General features: G+C 34.6%; 2 protein-coding genes across 7 annotated transcripts; both read left to right on the forward strand.

Moving 5' to 3' along the window:
• Nucleotides 1-501: 501 nt before the first annotated feature.
• On the forward strand, nucleotides 502-9,529 carry LOC139865916 (uncharacterized). Of its 4 annotated transcripts, none has more exons than XM_071854025.1 (5): nucleotides 521-598; nucleotides 4,184-4,359; nucleotides 5,238-5,608; nucleotides 6,786-8,958; nucleotides 9,103-9,529. In XM_071854025.1, the coding sequence occupies exons 3-5, from the start codon at nucleotides 5,295-5,297 to the stop codon at nucleotides 9,130-9,132; spliced, it is 2,517 nt and encodes an 838-aa protein (XP_071710126.1). In that variant the 5' UTR covers nucleotides 521-598; nucleotides 4,184-4,359; nucleotides 5,238-5,294; the 3' UTR covers nucleotides 9,133-9,529. The 4 variants fall into 4 exon arrangements, with proteins under 4 accessions (XP_071710124.1, XP_071710126.1, XP_071710127.1 ...); XM_071854026.1 differs by lacking the exon at nucleotides 4,184-4,359 and adding an exon at nucleotides 1,697-3,079 and having other exon boundaries at nucleotides 529-598; XM_071854023.1 differs by lacking the exon at nucleotides 4,184-4,359 and having other exon boundaries at nucleotides 502-598.
• Nucleotides 9,530-13,209: 3,680 nt separating this feature from the next.
• On the forward strand, nucleotides 13,210-16,828 carry LOC139866890 (uncharacterized). Of its 3 annotated transcripts, none has more exons than XR_011765668.1 (10): nucleotides 13,210-13,551; nucleotides 13,709-13,774; nucleotides 14,575-14,655; nucleotides 14,736-14,789; nucleotides 14,871-14,939; nucleotides 15,261-15,323; nucleotides 15,902-15,984; nucleotides 16,105-16,170; nucleotides 16,301-16,476; nucleotides 16,562-16,828. XR_011765668.1 is itself a non-coding variant. In XM_071855184.1 (10 exons), exons 1-9 carry the CDS (start codon nucleotides 13,291-13,293, stop codon nucleotides 16,341-16,343), a joined length of 786 nt encoding a protein of 261 aa, XP_071711285.1. In that variant the 5' UTR covers nucleotides 13,213-13,290; the 3' UTR covers nucleotides 16,344-16,383; nucleotides 16,562-16,824. The 3 variants fall into 3 exon arrangements, 1 of the variants encoding a protein (XP_071711285.1); XR_011765667.1 differs by having other exon boundaries at nucleotides 16,301-16,463; nucleotides 16,562-16,827; XM_071855184.1 differs by having other exon boundaries at nucleotides 13,213-13,551; nucleotides 16,301-16,383; nucleotides 16,562-16,824.
• The last annotated feature ends 502 nt before the right edge of the window (nucleotides 16,829-17,330 follow it).

The following is a 17,330-nucleotide window of genomic DNA, read 5'->3' on the forward strand; positions in this document are numbered from 1 at the left end:
GAAGATAAAACAGGGCCGGAGTTAGAACAATGAACCGGATTATCACTCGTTTCTGCCTTCTTCCTCGATTCCTCAGTCGATAACAAACCAGAATCAGTTTCTAAATGCAAGTAAATCTTTTGTAATTGACTCAATCATTGAAGTAAATCTTAAATGCATATGATTGACTATACATAAAATGAGAATCGAGTTCGACCTAAATAGGTTATCCCGTATTGGTCCCTATTAGGCTCGGTTGGAGTCAACTTTTTCTTGTTCGTTCTAGTGCTGCTTACTTTATTCGAGCCTTTTCATGTTGTATCGTGTATACCGGTCTAGGGTTCCTCTTCTTTGTGTCGACATTATTTCTAGAAAAAAAGAAGAAAAAATAAAATAAAAATAAACATCCCAAACAATTATACCTAGCGATCCATTCGTCCATTTAACCTACCAAATTCGCAAACCAAAGAAAAAAAGTAATACGGCGTAACTCGTTAATTAAAACTTCTTCTAAAACACACAGTTTAATATAAGTGATAAAATACGCATATCGAAACCATCTCTCGGCGTACAGAAAAGAAGCCGCAAAATAAAAGTCAAAGTCAAGGGTTTCTAACAGGTATTATCTCGTTATCTCTTTCGCCTGCTCAATTAGGGTTTCTATATCCATGTAATTAACGTCTTACGAAGCTATTAATTAATCATATTATGTTCCATTGCTGTGTTGTCGTTGTATTCGTACTCACCTTACCTGTAATTCATTCTATGCAACGCAAGAATCAAATTCGTGTTTGTTCTTTTATATTTTGTTCAACTGAAGTGTTGATATGCTTCCTGTTATTACGAATAGCATACTGAGCTACTGTTAGGTTTTTCTGCAGTAGTGGTATAGTGTTAGGTACTGTATATACATACATACTTTAATATGTATATTGAATATTGAATGTTAAAAGTACTAAGGTTAAACATGTTATGAAGTTAAATTGAACCTGAGAGTCATTACATCCCCAAACCACAACTCTACCGTGTTCTACCACTACAGCCGTTCCTTTCTGTAGTTTTAGGGAGAGAATTGAAAGGTTAGTTTTAGTTACTTTGGAGCTAAAGAAGTTTTGTGGAAAACAGCGTTATCGTTAATTGCTCTTTCGCTTTTCATTATGTAACCTTTAGATGGTTGCGTTCAGTTTTTGGTCATACCTACGATTATTCCCATAGATTTGTGTTTATCTCGATTTCTCACTCTATAGTGTAAGTCACGCTTTTATATTATGTAGATATATGTAATACACATATGTATTGTTTCTTATCTCTGTACTTTGTTGTGTTATAGTCTATAAAAGATAAAATGATAATGCCCTGTTATTGGGACTTTGGAAAATTAAGTGATTATGAATGTGGCATGGAGATCTGGATAGATATATTAAATGATGTGTTCTTTAGCTAGGTTCTTGATGTCGTCCATCTTTCTATTAGTCCTCGTGATATCACAAAACCTTTTTGTTTTGTTTTCTTATATAGCTGGATTTAGATCTTGCTATTGGTTGTTGAGTAGAATTACATTCTCGAATAATCTGACAAATAGTATATTAAAAGACTTACATTTGTATGACATCTTGATTGATGTTCATTTAAAGGTTCCTGCATAACCTAGCAAGTAGCAACTCGTTATAACTCATGAGATAGGTTTTGATTCTTTTCTTTTGTGATCTTTTACCAGTGTAGATGGCTGAATATTCATGGTCCCACATGATATTGTCTTCAAAGACATGTCATCATCTTGTGCCGCCAAATACCAAATTAACAGAAAGCTTTATTGCTTGTTTCTTCCAATTTTCTCAAGTCTGGAGAAGAGAAAGCCATCACCTTTCTTCCCTTCTGGCTAAATATCGGTGTTTAAACCCAGATTTAATATTTAAAACCATTCAACAACGTTCAACATGGCTCTCAATACTCCGCAATTGACCTTACACATGATTTTTATGTTGATGGCTACTATGAATTCATCATCAAGAAGATTGCAAAATCCTTTGGAAATATTTGTGGTCTGTGATGTGCTTATAAGCTTTAAGATTTATGAAGCTTATGATTAGTGCCAAAGAAGCATTCAATGCAAAAAAGTTCAGATAGTTATCATGGGGACTAAAAACTTTGCAAGCAGCTAGCTTTATCAACATCTTCATGCGGTTTAGGTTGAGGCATAAATTGGTTTTTGTTCAGGAATCATTGCGTGTGGGGGTTTAGACGACAAGGTAGAGGAATCTCTAGGTGAGTATGTAGGATTCCCAATGTTACGTGCGTAAACCGTATTCACTTGCACCCATATACGTAAACCAAACATACCTTAAGCATCATCAATATATACGTTGAGATCTAACACCGCATAGTTATGAAGCATTATCGTTGTCCGGTTTAAGTACTCTTATAAGTATGTTTGTTGTTGCTTGAAGTAGGCTTGGATCGTTTCACATGGAGATCTTAGGATTTACCAGTTACGTTGGACATCGAACATTTTGTTAGTTAAGATTCTAATTCACATATGGTTAGAAAATGTTCTTTTGGGAGATGTGATAAAGAAATCCATACGACATTCCCTTACATTGTAATAGTGTCCAACTATATTGAGTGTTAGGTATGAAAGTTCAAGACTTCAAGTGCAATTGAAGGGTTGGAATGAAAATTGTGGATTCCCTGCATAAGTACATGACTCTTTTTGCACATAAATGGGCTCGAGATGCTTTTCATAATTAAGTTGAAATCATAAATAATGATTGTTCATATACATTTTCCCTTTATACATATGAGGAAACTAGAACCAGCTAGATTGGTAGCATCTATGGAACATTTATTTGTGGTAGTAGGCGTTTATATTCTACAGGGTTTTGCACTTGATCCGATCACCCTCTTGATTAAGCCAACTAAAAAAATATTTCGAGGTTGAACTATTCATTGAAGTTGTGATTGATGAAGAGTTGCTGCAAACCCAGGTTGCAGTACCAGTGCTCTCTCAAAAAAGACACTCTTTGGCAATATGCAAACCTGTATGGATACAGGATCACGTACATAAGAGCTAACAGTCACATATCGCAAACACAAATGCTAGGTATACACAGTCTTCCCCAAACAGACACTGTTGGGATATCACATTACAACTGGATGTACTTCTAAAATAAGAATCATGCCGAAATCTTATGGGCCAAGCCCAAAACTGAATATTTCTTCTGCGCCTGCATAGAGGCTACATGAACGTCAGGCTTTATATTAGACTTCACAACTCAATATTGAGAGACATTAGTTTAGAGGAGTAAAGTACTCTGTTTTATGGGCGCAGACTTTTACCCATATCAGGGGCCTTGGAATTTAGAGTTATATACAATTGTCAGGTTTTATATAATAGTGCTTTAAACTCAATCCTTATAAGTGTTATGTTAGGGTGAAAGCAATGTGTAAAATCTTTAGTCTTTTCTCCTTTATGTGCAGTCTTACCAGTTATGCTACTACTTCTATGGAGTTATAACAAACATGTTCTTATTTCAGAATGATTGATTCTGTATTATAAATCTAAGAAATGTGTAAGATAATTATTCATTAATGATTAAAAGAGATATGGAACACTGTAAAATTAAGTACATGTAATGTAGCCATATTTAGTCCCTACATTTTTTTTCCTTGATGAATAATGAATTGCTATAAGCTTAAGACAGTAGCTGAATTCTGTAGATCTACTTTAATGGTGCTGTATATCTATGTATATGTGTAAAGTCGAAATTAGATAATTCAGTATTGTACTATTTACAATGCATATTGTACAATTCATTACAAAATCTATATGGAAATGGAAACCACTGAATTGTGCTAATGGCCGACTGATATTAAAAGTTATATTTAAGGAAAATTAGCATCTTTCTCCCCCAATATCATTTGAGACCAGGGTTTTTCCCCATCTCAATTACCTCTTATGACCTTCTCTATCTGACATTAACTTACATAGGTATCTGTTTTCTTGCACTTTTTTATTTTTCTGCAACGATTGCTTGATTGATTTCATCTTTAGTCATCTTCTTGTTATTTACTTACACGTGAAAGCCCAAAATAATTCTAATTAGTATATTGATCGTCTCTTCTTACACATCTATTTAATTGTTCAAACATAGTAAAAACAACTTGATTGCTAATTGTAATTATCGGGTTTTGTGCGATACTCTAGTTTTACTCGTGACTTTGTAACGGAAGACGTAAAGCTGAAGAAACATATAAATCATGATTTATGTGATCTGGTTTTCATTAAGGAATCATGCGTAATGAACTACCTACTAGCTGATTATCCAATTGCTATCTACCTTTGGGTTCTGTTCTACTTTTAGACCCAAAGATCTTATTAAGGTACTATGGTACACTGATATATTATATGCTGGGCTATCACATTGTGATTAGGAAATTACTTAAATGCTTGGTGCGGTTAAGTTACTTATTTGGGTGTGATGCATGCTATTTGGTATACCTGGTAAATTGATCCATTCAAAATTAATACCGACTCATTTGATCCTTTTTTTATTATATGAGCTAATAATAATAATGTGTCAACGAATGTTTGGTAATGGGTCAAACTGGTTTTACTAAAAACAATTAGAGATGCCTACCTTGATTTTTGTGCGTATAGAGTAAAAAAACAGCGTTTATTTAGTAATTGTAGTTCTCTCTTAATCATTTTTTGAGAAGGCAAAAAAAAAAAAAAAAAAAAAAAAACAACCAAATTGTGCTTCCCACTTCTTTTGATTTTTCATGCTCAGATGTAAAAGATTGGTCAAGTTACGTAGGTATGCTCACATAATCATATCAGTATGATCATTATTAGGTCACGTAAACAAATATTCTGGTTGGGACAAGAGGATGAGAGGGAATATTTTGATGAAAAAGATTACTATAATAATTATCGATGATTTATGCAAGTTAATTTGCCTTTCCTAAAGAATTATCTTAGTTAGAAGAAAAAAGTGTGGTTGGTTCAATGGGTCAACCTGTCCTGACCATTTGACCCATGAACTATCTATCTATGCTGAAAGTAAAAAAACAACTGTCAATATATAACCCTCTTTAACATGTTATACGCCGTACAGTCCTGATCATTTGACCCATGACCTATCTATCTATGCTGAAAGTAAAAAAAAAAAAAAAAAAAAAAACACTGCCCTGACCATTTGACCCATGAACTATCTATTTTCAGTGGTTGACTAACCCTGAGCACGTTAAAATTCTCTCAGGTTATACATTGTTTTAGCGTACAAGAAGGTACAAGGTGCAGGAACTTAATCAGGAGTATGAGTGATAGACCCAGAAGGCGTGAGGCTTCATGGGACAAAAAGCAAGAGATGCTGTCTCCAGGGGAGATTCATTCAAATGTTTCATGGGGTAGTTCACCAAAATGGTCAAAGTCTGAAGTCAATGACGGCATGATGTCTGGTAAATTTTCTGGGAAGCATGCTAGAGAACCATTGTTTGAAAAAAGAAGTGGGCACATGAATGATGACTTCAGCAGAAACAGACGTAGGATAGAAACAGATCCGGGTTTTGATGAATGGGAAAAACAATATAGCACCCACCCATCAGTTGATAGCTACGGCCCTCCATACAGGTCTGTGTTCTTTCACATCACTCATCGGGTACAGATTAAAGATGTGCGGTTACATGCCGAGGTGGCAATTCTGATCTGTTTACTTATTAATGGGTCTGTTTAAGTTGTGTTTGAACTCAAACTCAATAATCGAAATTTATATTAAATTTAGTAACAGGGTTGAAACTTGAAAGTCTTATAAACATCATTTTTCACATATACAACCCCCATGATCGTTTTACTTTGATCCAAAGATTTTTTTCTTATAATCATTATTAGTAACTTAATATTTGTAAATTAAACCCTGAAAATTTTGTTTCTGATGGTCAAACTCAGCCTGACCCGGGCCATACTAAAAACCACTTATTTAACCGGAACCCGTCTTCACATGTTACCTGAAACAAAAATACTACCTGGAAAAAGTTTTCGCAATGGGTCCTGTTTTATCTATAATATGCAAAACAACGATGTTAGCTAGAGTGGAAGGTGGTTAAACGGGGCAAAAGTTGCCAAATGTGTATTTCGATTCATAAAACCTCCTAAATATATTTCTTAAAAAGAATACTAATTCAACGTGTATAGTTTTTGTGGTCATTTTAACGCATAAAGTCAGTTTGTATAACACTGTTGCTAAACATAGCCGTAAGAGCTATGTATAATTCATGGATGGTTGATGAATGTTAAATAACCAACTGCTGGTGTTGAAATCACTATTAAACCTTAACTGGTTGACGATTTCGTGGTGGTTAGCGGTTTCTTGATGAAAGTTGTCACCTTTTAAGTATAGCTCTAAGGTAGAGGAGTCTCGTCAATTCCAATTTTTCATATGGCCCTGTTCAATTAAAAGAATAGGTCTTTTATATACAAAAAATTATGTGAAGTACTAGCATCAGTCATAAAAATATTTTTCATAAGTACTACATGTTGTTAGATTATAGGCCCCTTTGGAATATGGGCCCTGGGGCAAGCGCACGTGTTGCACGCCCTCAAATCCGCCCCTGCTCTAAGGCTACTTATAGAAAATCCTATAATTAAATAGATTTAAGAAGTGTTTCCGGCCAACCTGACCCATACCAAAATTTCTCATTTTTCGTGCTGCCACATAAAATATATGAGAACATAAACACTGTTGTTTTATTCATTTGCATAACTGAGTTTCCATGTATTGCACGACGTCATCTTTCTAATGTTTAATTAGGGGCTACGATAGACGTAAAGGTGGTAATGCACTCGCGAGCAGAGACCGAGACTGGGACCGGGATCGGGACCGGGACCAAGACGGACCAAGGAGCCCATATCGAAGTAGGAGTCGGAGCAGGGGCCCGCCTAGCGCAGTGACTAGAAGCAGGAGTAGGAGTAGAGGCAGAGATTGGGGAGGTAACAAAGCCCGAAGTGGTACTGGTAGCCCATTCAATGATGATAGACATGAAACTAATGAATATGTCGATCCTAGAAGTTGGAGTCGTAGACAAGATCACAACACAGGTGGTTCAAGATATGGTGATTATCGTCGAGATGATGGAAATCAATTCAACGATCATAATCACAGACATCATCAATCAAATCGTACTAGTAGAATCCCATGCAGATTTTTTGCTGCCGGTAATTGCACCCGTGATGATTGTAGGTTTTCTCATGATATTCCAGAACCAAGGCATTATTATGATGGAAGGTCACATGAAGACATTCGGGAACACAATTCAGGTAACCGAAACAGGAGATGGCATGAACAGAAACCACCCGATGACTTAAATCGATCAGATTTTTCTAATTATGCAAAGTCCAATTTTGGTGCAAATAAGCCATGGGATCGTCCTTCAATTGATGATGTGGAACCTCGAGCTATGAATGAAAGGTCACATAAAGATATTCATGACAAGAACAGAACATTGGATGAGGTAGATGCATCAGGTCAAAGCTCGCTCGATGGTAGTCATTATCATACTTCACATGAAAACTCACGTAATGATATTCATAATAATCGTACTTCACGTGACAAGAACAGAATACGGGATGATGTCGAACCACGAGGTTTTAATAAAAGGTCACAAAATGATATTCACGAACGTACTTCTCATGCCAATAACCGAATATGGGATAAGGCAGATGCATCAGGTTTCTCAGATGCTGAGAAATCCAATCGTAATCCAGATACCAATCAATTGTGGAATGGTTCTTCACGGGATGATGTAAGCGGATCAGATTTCACTAATGCTTTAAAGCCGTTTCATAACTCTGATGACATCAAGAAGCCATGGAATGGTGTGGATGAAAGCTCGCGTGATGATATTAATGTCCCTACATCACCTGGAAAGAACATAATAGTGGATGATGTAGATGCTTCGAATTTCCCAGATATTGTGATTTCTAACCGTCGATCAGACAATGTGAAGACATTGGATGGCCTGTCATGTGACGAGGTTGGTGAACCAGGTCATGCTGAAGTTGAGAAATCCGGTTGGGTCCAGACTAATAATATGATTAGAAAGTGGGATGGTCCAGATTTGAATGGTTCGGGTTCTGAGAAAAATGACAACCTTTTGCCCCAATGGATGGGCGTCGGTAATGATTCTAATAAAAGCAATTTTAATATAGTCTCTGATGATTCCAGTCAACAAGTTTCTTATGTAAAAGTTGTTCACGATATGAATTTTCAATCTGTGTCAAGTTTAGATGAAATCAAAAATCCTCTCAACGAGCCTGAAGTTCAGTTAAATGAGCATGTTACAGGTATGAATTCACACCAGCAGACACAAATTCAGAACAAGGAATGTGGCGAATCACTGAAATCTATTGATATAGATGTACCACAAGTAACGAGTGACGCGAATGAAGCTAATTTGACTAGTCAACTGGCTCCGCAAGTTAACAGCGTCCCAGTATCATTGCCTGAATTGTCTCAGATAGAAGTACAAGTTCCCGAGTTATACAAAGATCTAAATATCACAGATGCCATAGGTTACCTTCAATCTCTTGCTAGTTCCACTACAAATATGGAGGTCAAAGCTAATATTAAGCCTGAAAAAACTGGTAATATCATAGAGAAGGAAATAGTTAAAAATTTGGAAGCTGATGAAAATGCTAAGCAAGAACAACATAATATGAAGCCTGAAAAAGTAGAGGAGGGTGATATGGGCAATGATGAAAAGGCGATGCGTGTGTTTAAAGTTGCACTTGTGGAATTTGTTAAGGAGATTTTGAAGCCAAAATGGAAGGAAGGGAAGTTAAGCAGGGAAGTTCATAAAAATGTTGTGAAGAAAGTAGTTGATAAAGTTACAGATGCCATTCAAGTGAACCAAATCCCTAGAACACAAGTAAAGATTGAGCAATATCTCGCCTACTCTAAACCCAAAATTACTAAGCTTGTGGAGGTAGGTTATCATTTTCATTTTCTTTTCAACTTTATATTAACATTAAATATTAAATGTTCCTGCATCATGATTGTTTATCTCTAATTTTCCTTTTATACACCAGCCATATTTTTTTGTAACTAAACTTATCCTTATATTGTGCAGGCATATGTGGAAAGATTTCTTAAGGCTTAGCCTGCAAATGCTGAGGACTTTAGTGTTTAATGCTGTTTCTTAGCCATAGCTTGATGACTTACGTAGGAGTATATGGGGGAACCTTGCAGAATTTTCTTTGTTTGTTAGTATTTCATTTGGATTTGGATTGTTTTGTGCGTCGGATTTAACTTGATGAGCAGGATGTTGTGTTTGTTCAGAAGGTTTAGAATTTGAATTGTAACTTGGAGATGTTTGCAGGTGCTTGATAAGCATATGTTAGTGATTATGTCTAGCTGCTTAGTTTGTTACTTGTTTCTAGCCCATGCATATGATCAGAGGATGATAACATAGTTGTTTCTGTTTTTTTTTAAAACGGGCAGTAAACATAGGCTTAATATTGATATGTAAAGTTCATGATGTCGCTTTTATTGGTCCATTCAATTATGCAAGTGTGTGTGAGAAGACCATAGAGGCTAGAAAGTGAATACAGACTGTTATATCAAACTTGAATATATTAATATTAACTTTATTTAAAAGTAAAAGCTCTAATAGTCCATAAACTAGTTTTCGAACCTTCGCTTCGCGCCGGGGGTTCGGTTTTCAATGTAATTTATTGCGTTTAGTTTGTAAAATTATTTCGTGGCTAACGATGATGTCGTTGAAGCGCAACTCGGGTCGAACTAAAAGGTATAACCCACGAAAGATTTAAATGTTATTTTAAATTAACAATATATTTGCATCTCCGCGTTTCACTATGAAATTTTCGACTTTTAAAAATTTAACGCGAAATCAACATGTATGAAAAGTACCTAAAATATTTAGCGTCCGTTTTGCGTATAGTTAGTGACATTGTGTTCCTAAAATTATTTCGAGTTTAACGGTGGTGTCGGAAAAATTTAACTCGTTGCGAGCGAGAAGATATGACCCGTTGAATATTTGGGTCGAGTTTATTTAAGATTTTTCATGAAAATGGTTATTTGACAGTTTACCCCCTATTTGGGGGTCGTTTTGAATTTTTGAAAAAAGTATAGGGGGCTTTGTTGGTGTAATGAAATTAATTAAAAAATATTTTTAAAAAAAGGTGAAATGACAGAAAATATCCCTGGTTACTATTCACCATTTTGTCTATTAGATAATACTAGTGTTCGAACCCTCGCTTCGCGCCGGGGTTCGGTTTTCAATGTATTATATTGCGTTTAGTTTGTAAAATTATTTTGTGGCTAACGATGATATCGTTGAAGCGCAACTCGAGTCGAACTAAAAGGTATAATCCGTGAAAGATTTAAATGTTATTTTAAATTAACAACAATATATGTACATCTCCGCGTTTCACTATGGAATTGTCGACTTTTAAAAATTTAACGCAAAATCGACGTGTATGAAAAGTACCTCAAATATTTAGCGTTTTTTAAAAAGCGTCTGATTTGCGTATAGTTAGTGACAGTGTGCTCCTAAAATTGTTTCGAGTTTAACGATGGTTTCAGAAAAATTTAACTCGGTGCGAGCGAGAAGATATGGCCCGTTGAATATTTGGGTGTAGTTTTTTTAAATTTTTTTATGAAAATGAGTATTTGACACTTTACTCCCTGTTTGGGGGTCGATTTTAATATTTGAACAAACTATGAGGGTTTTTTTTTTTTTTTTAAGGTGGAAAATGGGAAAAAAAAGTGAAAGAACGAAAGCACCACTGGCGACTATTATTTTTTTTTTGTCTATTAGGTAGTATATAAAGTATGTAGTCGATTTATAATGAATGAGGAGTTTAATGGTTAAAGTATAAAATGTTAAAAGTTTGTGATAAGTTTGTAAAAACCATAAAGTTAGATATTGTATATTTGTTTGGGACTAAAATGTAAGTAAGTAAAAGAGTGGGGGTGGTTTGTGAAACTTGTCGGTTACTATTCACTTGGCCTTTGCCTTTTAGATATAAGGTATAATTAGTTGTTGAACACTCGCTTCGCATCGGGGGTTCGGTTTCCAATGTATTTAATTGCGTTTAGTTTGTAAAATTATTTCGTGGCTAAAGAATGATGTCGGTGATGCGCAACTCGAGTCGAACTAAAAGGTATAACCAGTGAAAAATTTAAATGTTATTTTAAATTAACAATATATGTCCATCTCCGCGTTTAGCTATGTAATTATCGACTTTTAAAAATTTAACGCAAAATCAACGTGTATGAAAAGTACCCCAAATATTTAGCGTTTTTTAAAAAGCGTCCGTTTTGCGTATAGTTAGTGACATTGTGTTCCTGAAATTATTTCGAGTTTAACGATGGTGTCGGAAAAATTTAACTCATTGCTGGCGAGAAGATATGACCCGGTGAATATTTGGGTGGAGTTTATTTAAGATTTTTTGTGAAAATGGTTATTTGACACTTTACCCCCTGTTTGGGGGACCGATCTGAATATTTGAAAAAAGTGTGGGGTCATTGTTGGTGTAATGAAATTTAATTAGAATTAAAAAAAAAAGGTGAAAGGACGAAAATGCCCCTAGTTACTATTCATCATTTTTGTCTATTAGATAATATAGTTAGGGATGACAATGGATCAGATATGGATCGGATGACGTCATATCCACATCCATATCCATTTAATATTTGCTCATCCATATCCATATCCATTTAATTTCAGTCCATCCATCCATATCCATATCCGATGGATTAAGCGGGTTAATGAATATTCATTGGATATAAATGAATTGTTAATCTAACGACGATTTTATCAATTTAATATAGATTATAACAAATGTAAACATTTAAACTCTATGTTTTTTTATTTGTTACACATGTTTTGATTGTAATTTGTCGCTGATCGTGAATTTAGACGAGCAAAATACGTTATAATATAGGTAAATATAAGTTTAAACTAATTTAATAACGTAACTTTGAATATTGTTAGTAACAATTTAATAATTGTGACTATCAGAATTCTTATTATCGTTAATAATTTAAGAATTTGTAGGTAATATGTATATGTATATCAATTTGTAGATGCATATGCATATATTTTAGTACGTATATATGTATATATAGATGTATTTCGGGTGATAATGGATATATCCGTGGATGATAAGTTGTCATCCATATCTGATCCATGAAATATTTAGATCATCCATATCCATATCCATATCCGTTAATCGTCCATTTATATCATCCATATCAATTATAAATGGATCGGATCGGGGTGGATGTCCATGGATGAAACATCCATTGCCATCCCTAAATATAGTAACTAGTTTTTCAACTCTCGCTTCGCGCCGAGGTTCGGTTTCCAATGTATTTTATTATGTTTATTCCGCAAAATTATTTCGTGGCTAACGATGATATCGTTGAAGCGCAACTCGAGTCGAACGAAAAGGTATAACCCGTCAAAGATTTAGATGTTATCTTAAATTAACAATATATGTGTATTTCCGCGTTTCGCTATGGAGTTGTTGACTTTTTAAAATTTAACGTAATTAACTCGTTAGCTTATATTAACACTCCATATGATTTAAGAATAGAATATTTACAGAGTAATATCATAAAAATTACTAAATAATTTTTTTTAAAAAATAATAAGACCCATATGTATATGTTATTAATAGATGAAAATAGGTACAGAGCCCGTGAGGAAAAAAATCAACGTGTATGAAAGCTGGACTCAAATAATTAGCGTTTTTTAAAAAGCGTCCGTTTTGCGTATAGTTAGTGACATTGTGTTCGTAAAATTATTTCAATCTTAAAGATGGTGTTGAAAAAATTTAACTCGTTGCGGGCGAGAAGATATGACTCGTTGAATATTTGGGTGTAGTTGAGTTAAGATTTTTTATGAAAATGTTGGGTTGACAGTTTACCCCCTGTTTGGGGGGTCGATTCTAAATTTGGAACAAAGTGTGGGGGATTTTTTGGAAAGGAAAAAAAAAGTGAAAAGACGAAAACACCTTCGGTACTATTTATGAATTTTGTCTAATAGTTAATATAGTAATATAGTAATAAAACAAAAATGTGCCTAATATGAAATAGTGAATACAAATTTACTGAAAAAGATTCTAAAAATATATTCCAATTCGATTTGCCAAACAAGCCCTTTTTCATACAAATTACGAAACTTCGATAACGTTTTTGTGGGCCGAAATGAAAAGAACGTGAAATGACAAAACTACCCTTTTAAATAAGTAAACCGGATAACCCGACTTGTCAACAAAATTGAACAACAATGGCGTTTTCCGGCATCTTACCAAATGCTTCACTACTACTGCCTTCTTCTTCGTCATCATCAACGACATCCATCCGGTTAAAGCGCACGTTAGCAGAAACCACAAATCGCTTCTCACTTCTATCATCTTCGCCAGAGCTACTGGTGTATCCTTTTATCCGACGACGGAAAAATGTGACCGGAGCAAGTAAATTAATCGTTCGTGCCGCTAGAACCGAGTCTAAAGGCGTTTCTCTTGGTTCTAGGGCTCCTAATTTTGAGGTCTCTATTTCAATTTAATCGTTACACGGAATATATTTCTAAGTTATGTCAATTTGATAATGTGTGTGTATGTTTGTGTATATATTTAATTTTTTCTTATGTATGTATATCAGTATATGTATGTGTGTGTGTGCTGATTAATTTTTTTTTTTTTCAGCTGAAAGAGCCGCTTACAGGAAATGTGTGGAAATTAGAGGATTTTGAATCTTATCCTGCATTACTGGTAAACACATACATTAATATATATAGATTTATGCTAATTGTAATAGAAAAAAACCCAGGTTTTTGACGTCACGGCACATTGCATTTTGTAAGTGATGATTTACTAGGTGCTTGATGTATATGAAGGAATTAGATGAATGTGTTGAAGTTTATGATTCCTTAGGTGATTGATGTAAGTGATGTTTCACTAGGTGATTGAAGGAATTTGATGGATGTGTTGAAGTTTATGTGTAGGTAGCTGCTTTTACCTACATTTACTATAATGCGTTGACAATTTGGTTTATATATGTTCGTGAGTGTATTTATGTTCATATCGATATAACTTTCGATCAAATGTTTGTTAGAGTAATTGCAGTATTAATAGTTTAGTACTAGTATTAGATAGGCTGTTGTGTTAAGATTTGTACATAATGTTATAATATGGCGACTGATGAGAGATTGAGCATGATACATTGCTGTAGAATGCGAACACTGATCTAACATTATTGTAGATATTAAATAGAGGCATATCATTTGACAAAAATGCAATAACTTACGCCTTTTAATCATTTAATATAAATTTATATGGACTGTAAAAATGTGAACGTGGTTTCAAGAACCAAGAGCAGTACGATTTGAATTTAGTTCTCAAGAATCACCTTGCTCTCAGAAGATATATCGTATGTAAAGTACACTAAAGGCCATGAGTTGAGACTCAATAGCCCTAAGAGATACTTTAATTACAGTAACTTACATCTGTTTCTAGCTACATTTTGTTTCGAGTTTACTGAATGCACTAATAGTAGGTTAATTTTTTTGTAGGTTATGTTTATTTGCAATCATTGTCCGTTTGTTAAACACTTGAAAAAAGACATTGTAAAACTTACAAACTTATATATGGAGGTTAGCTGCTTTACTTATTCAATTTTGTGGTTACCTGTAGTTCTGTTTTCACCTGTTTGAATCTTTGTTTTCTGCTACAGAAAGGGCTTGGAGTAGTTGCGATATCATCAAATTCCATAATTACTCACCCGCAGGTTCAATCGAACATACTGCTTTTGACATTCCATGTAGATAAACTATACTTCACAAATTTTTAACTGTTCATATTCTTGCAGGATGGACCAGTATTCATGGCAGAAGATGCGAAACTGTTTAATTATCCGTTCCCATACCTTTTTGATCATGTAAGCTTTTCTGTGCCTGGTTTCTAGCTATTCTTCGAGTGCATGTATTTCTAAGCCATAAAGTTGATTTTTTAGGGTCTAACATTCATACATCATACGTGTTGCATCTTTGGGATAAACACATAACTCATTGTTCTATCTATGGTGCTTAAGAATCCTATATAACACCACAGCTCAATGCTTTATAATATCTAGAAATCCTTTTGACCATGCTTAGGCTATATTGTGCCTATAAATTAGATATTGTGTTCCATAGGTTAGTAGATTGATTGAGGATGTATTATATTTGAATCTTATGGTGGTGATTATGTATGTCTCCAGTCACAAGATGTTGCGAGAGATTATGGAGCTGTTTGCACACCCGAATTTTTCCTATTTAAAAAGGTACCCTCCCATCAACTGTTATGACCATATATTGGCCAACCCTGAACTTCTTATGATTATTAGTACCGGAGACAATTTGGGTGGGTTGGGTATTGTATGTGGGTCGAAATGTGTTTTGTCTGGTTAACCCATAACATTTTTTGTCGAAGAAGGAAGGTTATTCTTTTACAAAATTTATTCGCATATAATCTTATACTAGCAAAATGATTAGCAGTTTTATGCAGTTATTATTACATTGTTGGTGGCTTTCTACTTGTTTTACCTCTTCAGCCATATTGAATATTGAAGGGTTTGTTATGTAAATAGTTAGTGCTCGTATTATATATTTATTGTGGAATGTATATAATCACTGTCATTTGGCCTGATTTTACAATTGAACATACGATTCGATTAAGCATATTTTGTAAAACAACAGCCTATTTGAGCTGCTACGTTTTAGCTCGTATTTTTTACTTTACCTGTTTGAGCTATTAGAACTTCAAACGTAACCCAAATCGACACATTCATAAGTACATATTGCAACTTTCTATGTTGGCTAAACATTTCTGAGACTATTTGAATGTGTTATATCATTACAGGATGGGCGTCGACCCTTTGAACTAGTATATCATGGTCAGTTTGATGATTCACGGCCAAGTAATAATGTTCGTGTCACAGGGAGGTTGGTTCTATATACACCTTCCAGATTGATTATTGAATTGAGAACCTATTTTCACTTATATCTATCTATACAACAAATTATTTAATTTGCTTAATTGGAACTCATTGAACTTTGTGGTAGGGACTTGAGCCTGGCAATAGACTGTGTTCTTAGTGGTCAACCACTACCACCTAATCAGAAACCCAGGTACCTTTATCTGTTGGCTTCACAATCCAACAATGTTGAATACATTTCCTTTTGTATTTGAGATGAGTAGCCATTTGATTTTGAAAATTTGAAACTTATGTTGATCAGTTCTATTTATTTCCATCAACAGTGTTGGATGCAGCATAAAGTGGCATCCGGAAGGAAGTATATGAGATTGATCATACCCATGGGCCTATTGTTCATGTGATGAAGGTGCTTAAGGTTTCCTTCACACATAACGTTAGGCAATAGTAGAATGTTCACTACAGGTGTCAAATGGGTGGGCCAGACAGGTTCAGTAACTGGGTTGGAATTATCACATCTGCTGTTCATATTTGGCTATTGTGAATTTATATTCATATTTGTTTACCGATCTTTTGTTTAAATGCAGCCTGGAGAACACGTGAAATTCTGTATTTTTTCATGTAACAAGAGTGAAACATTTTGATAAACAAGGGGATAACTGATAAGGCTTACCATAATCTGTAAGTTAATCTAAGGCTATGTTAAACTCTGTTCTACACTTGTTCGTTTACATAATTTTACTGGACATATGTATAATAATATTAGGAAGGTCATTCTTCACATCAGTCTGTTGTATATGTGGAATTTATCAAGTATTATGCATATGTAATATTGAAGTCATTGTTATTTTAGTATAATTTTGGCAATTTGCCAACAAAATGCCATCATTGTGAGTTGTCAAGAGAGTAGGAGGTTCTTGGGAAGCTATACAACAATTGAGCAGAAGTATAACGTTCCTGCAGATTCAGCTATGATGTTGAGCTGACATCATTAAAAAGGTTCTACTACTAAACTATTTATGGCATATGCTAAAATTTTGAATTTTTTTACTTTTATGTGTGAGGATGAATGGTCCCGTTAATATATAGCGATAGTTGACTACAAGAGAAATACGCATGGGAACTAACGATGAGGAAATCACGATGCCCACTCACGTGATGCACACTAACGAGTGGGAAATAACGTTTGTTACATTTAGGTAGACACCACATTTTCAACCACTAAGGTCATCTACGTTAAAAAAAATTCTTTAGGTCCATCCATGAAACTTTGGTCAAACATTAAAGGTCAAGACGTATTTTGTAAAAAAAAGAGTTAGTCACATTCTTAAGTCTTATCTTCTTTTAATTTTAAGT

Source organism: Rutidosis leptorrhynchoides, chromosome 9, assembly GCF_046630445.1.
Source record: "Rutidosis leptorrhynchoides isolate AG116_Rl617_1_P2 chromosome 9, CSIRO_AGI_Rlap_v1, whole genome shotgun sequence".
NCBI classification, from domain to species: Eukaryota; Viridiplantae; Streptophyta; class Magnoliopsida; order Asterales; family Asteraceae; genus Rutidosis; species Rutidosis leptorrhynchoides.

Bases quoted from the DNA above. Each gene is read 5' to 3' on its own strand.
- LOC139865916 (XM_071854023.1), top strand. From the start codon at position 5,295: ATGAGTGATAGACCCAGAAGGCGTGAGGCTTCATGGGACAAAAAGCAA. The intron at 5,609-6,785 runs GTCTGTGTTCTT...ATGTTTAATTAG, and splicing joins AGCTACGGCCCTCCATACAG to GGGCTACGATAGACGTAAAG. The intron at 8,959-9,102 runs GTAGGTTATCAT...TATATTGTGCAG, and splicing joins AAATTACTAAGCTTGTGGAG to GCATATGTGGAAAGATTTCT.
- LOC139866890 (XM_071855184.1), top strand. From the start codon at position 13,291: ATGGCGTTTTCCGGCATCTTACCAAATGCTTCACTACTACTGCCTTCT. The intron at 13,775-14,574 runs GTAAACACATAC...ATTTTTTTGTAG, and splicing joins AATCTTATCCTGCATTACTG to GTTATGTTTATTTGCAATCA. The intron at 14,656-14,735 runs GTTAGCTGCTTT...TTTCTGCTACAG, and splicing joins TTACAAACTTATATATGGAG to AAAGGGCTTGGAGTAGTTGC.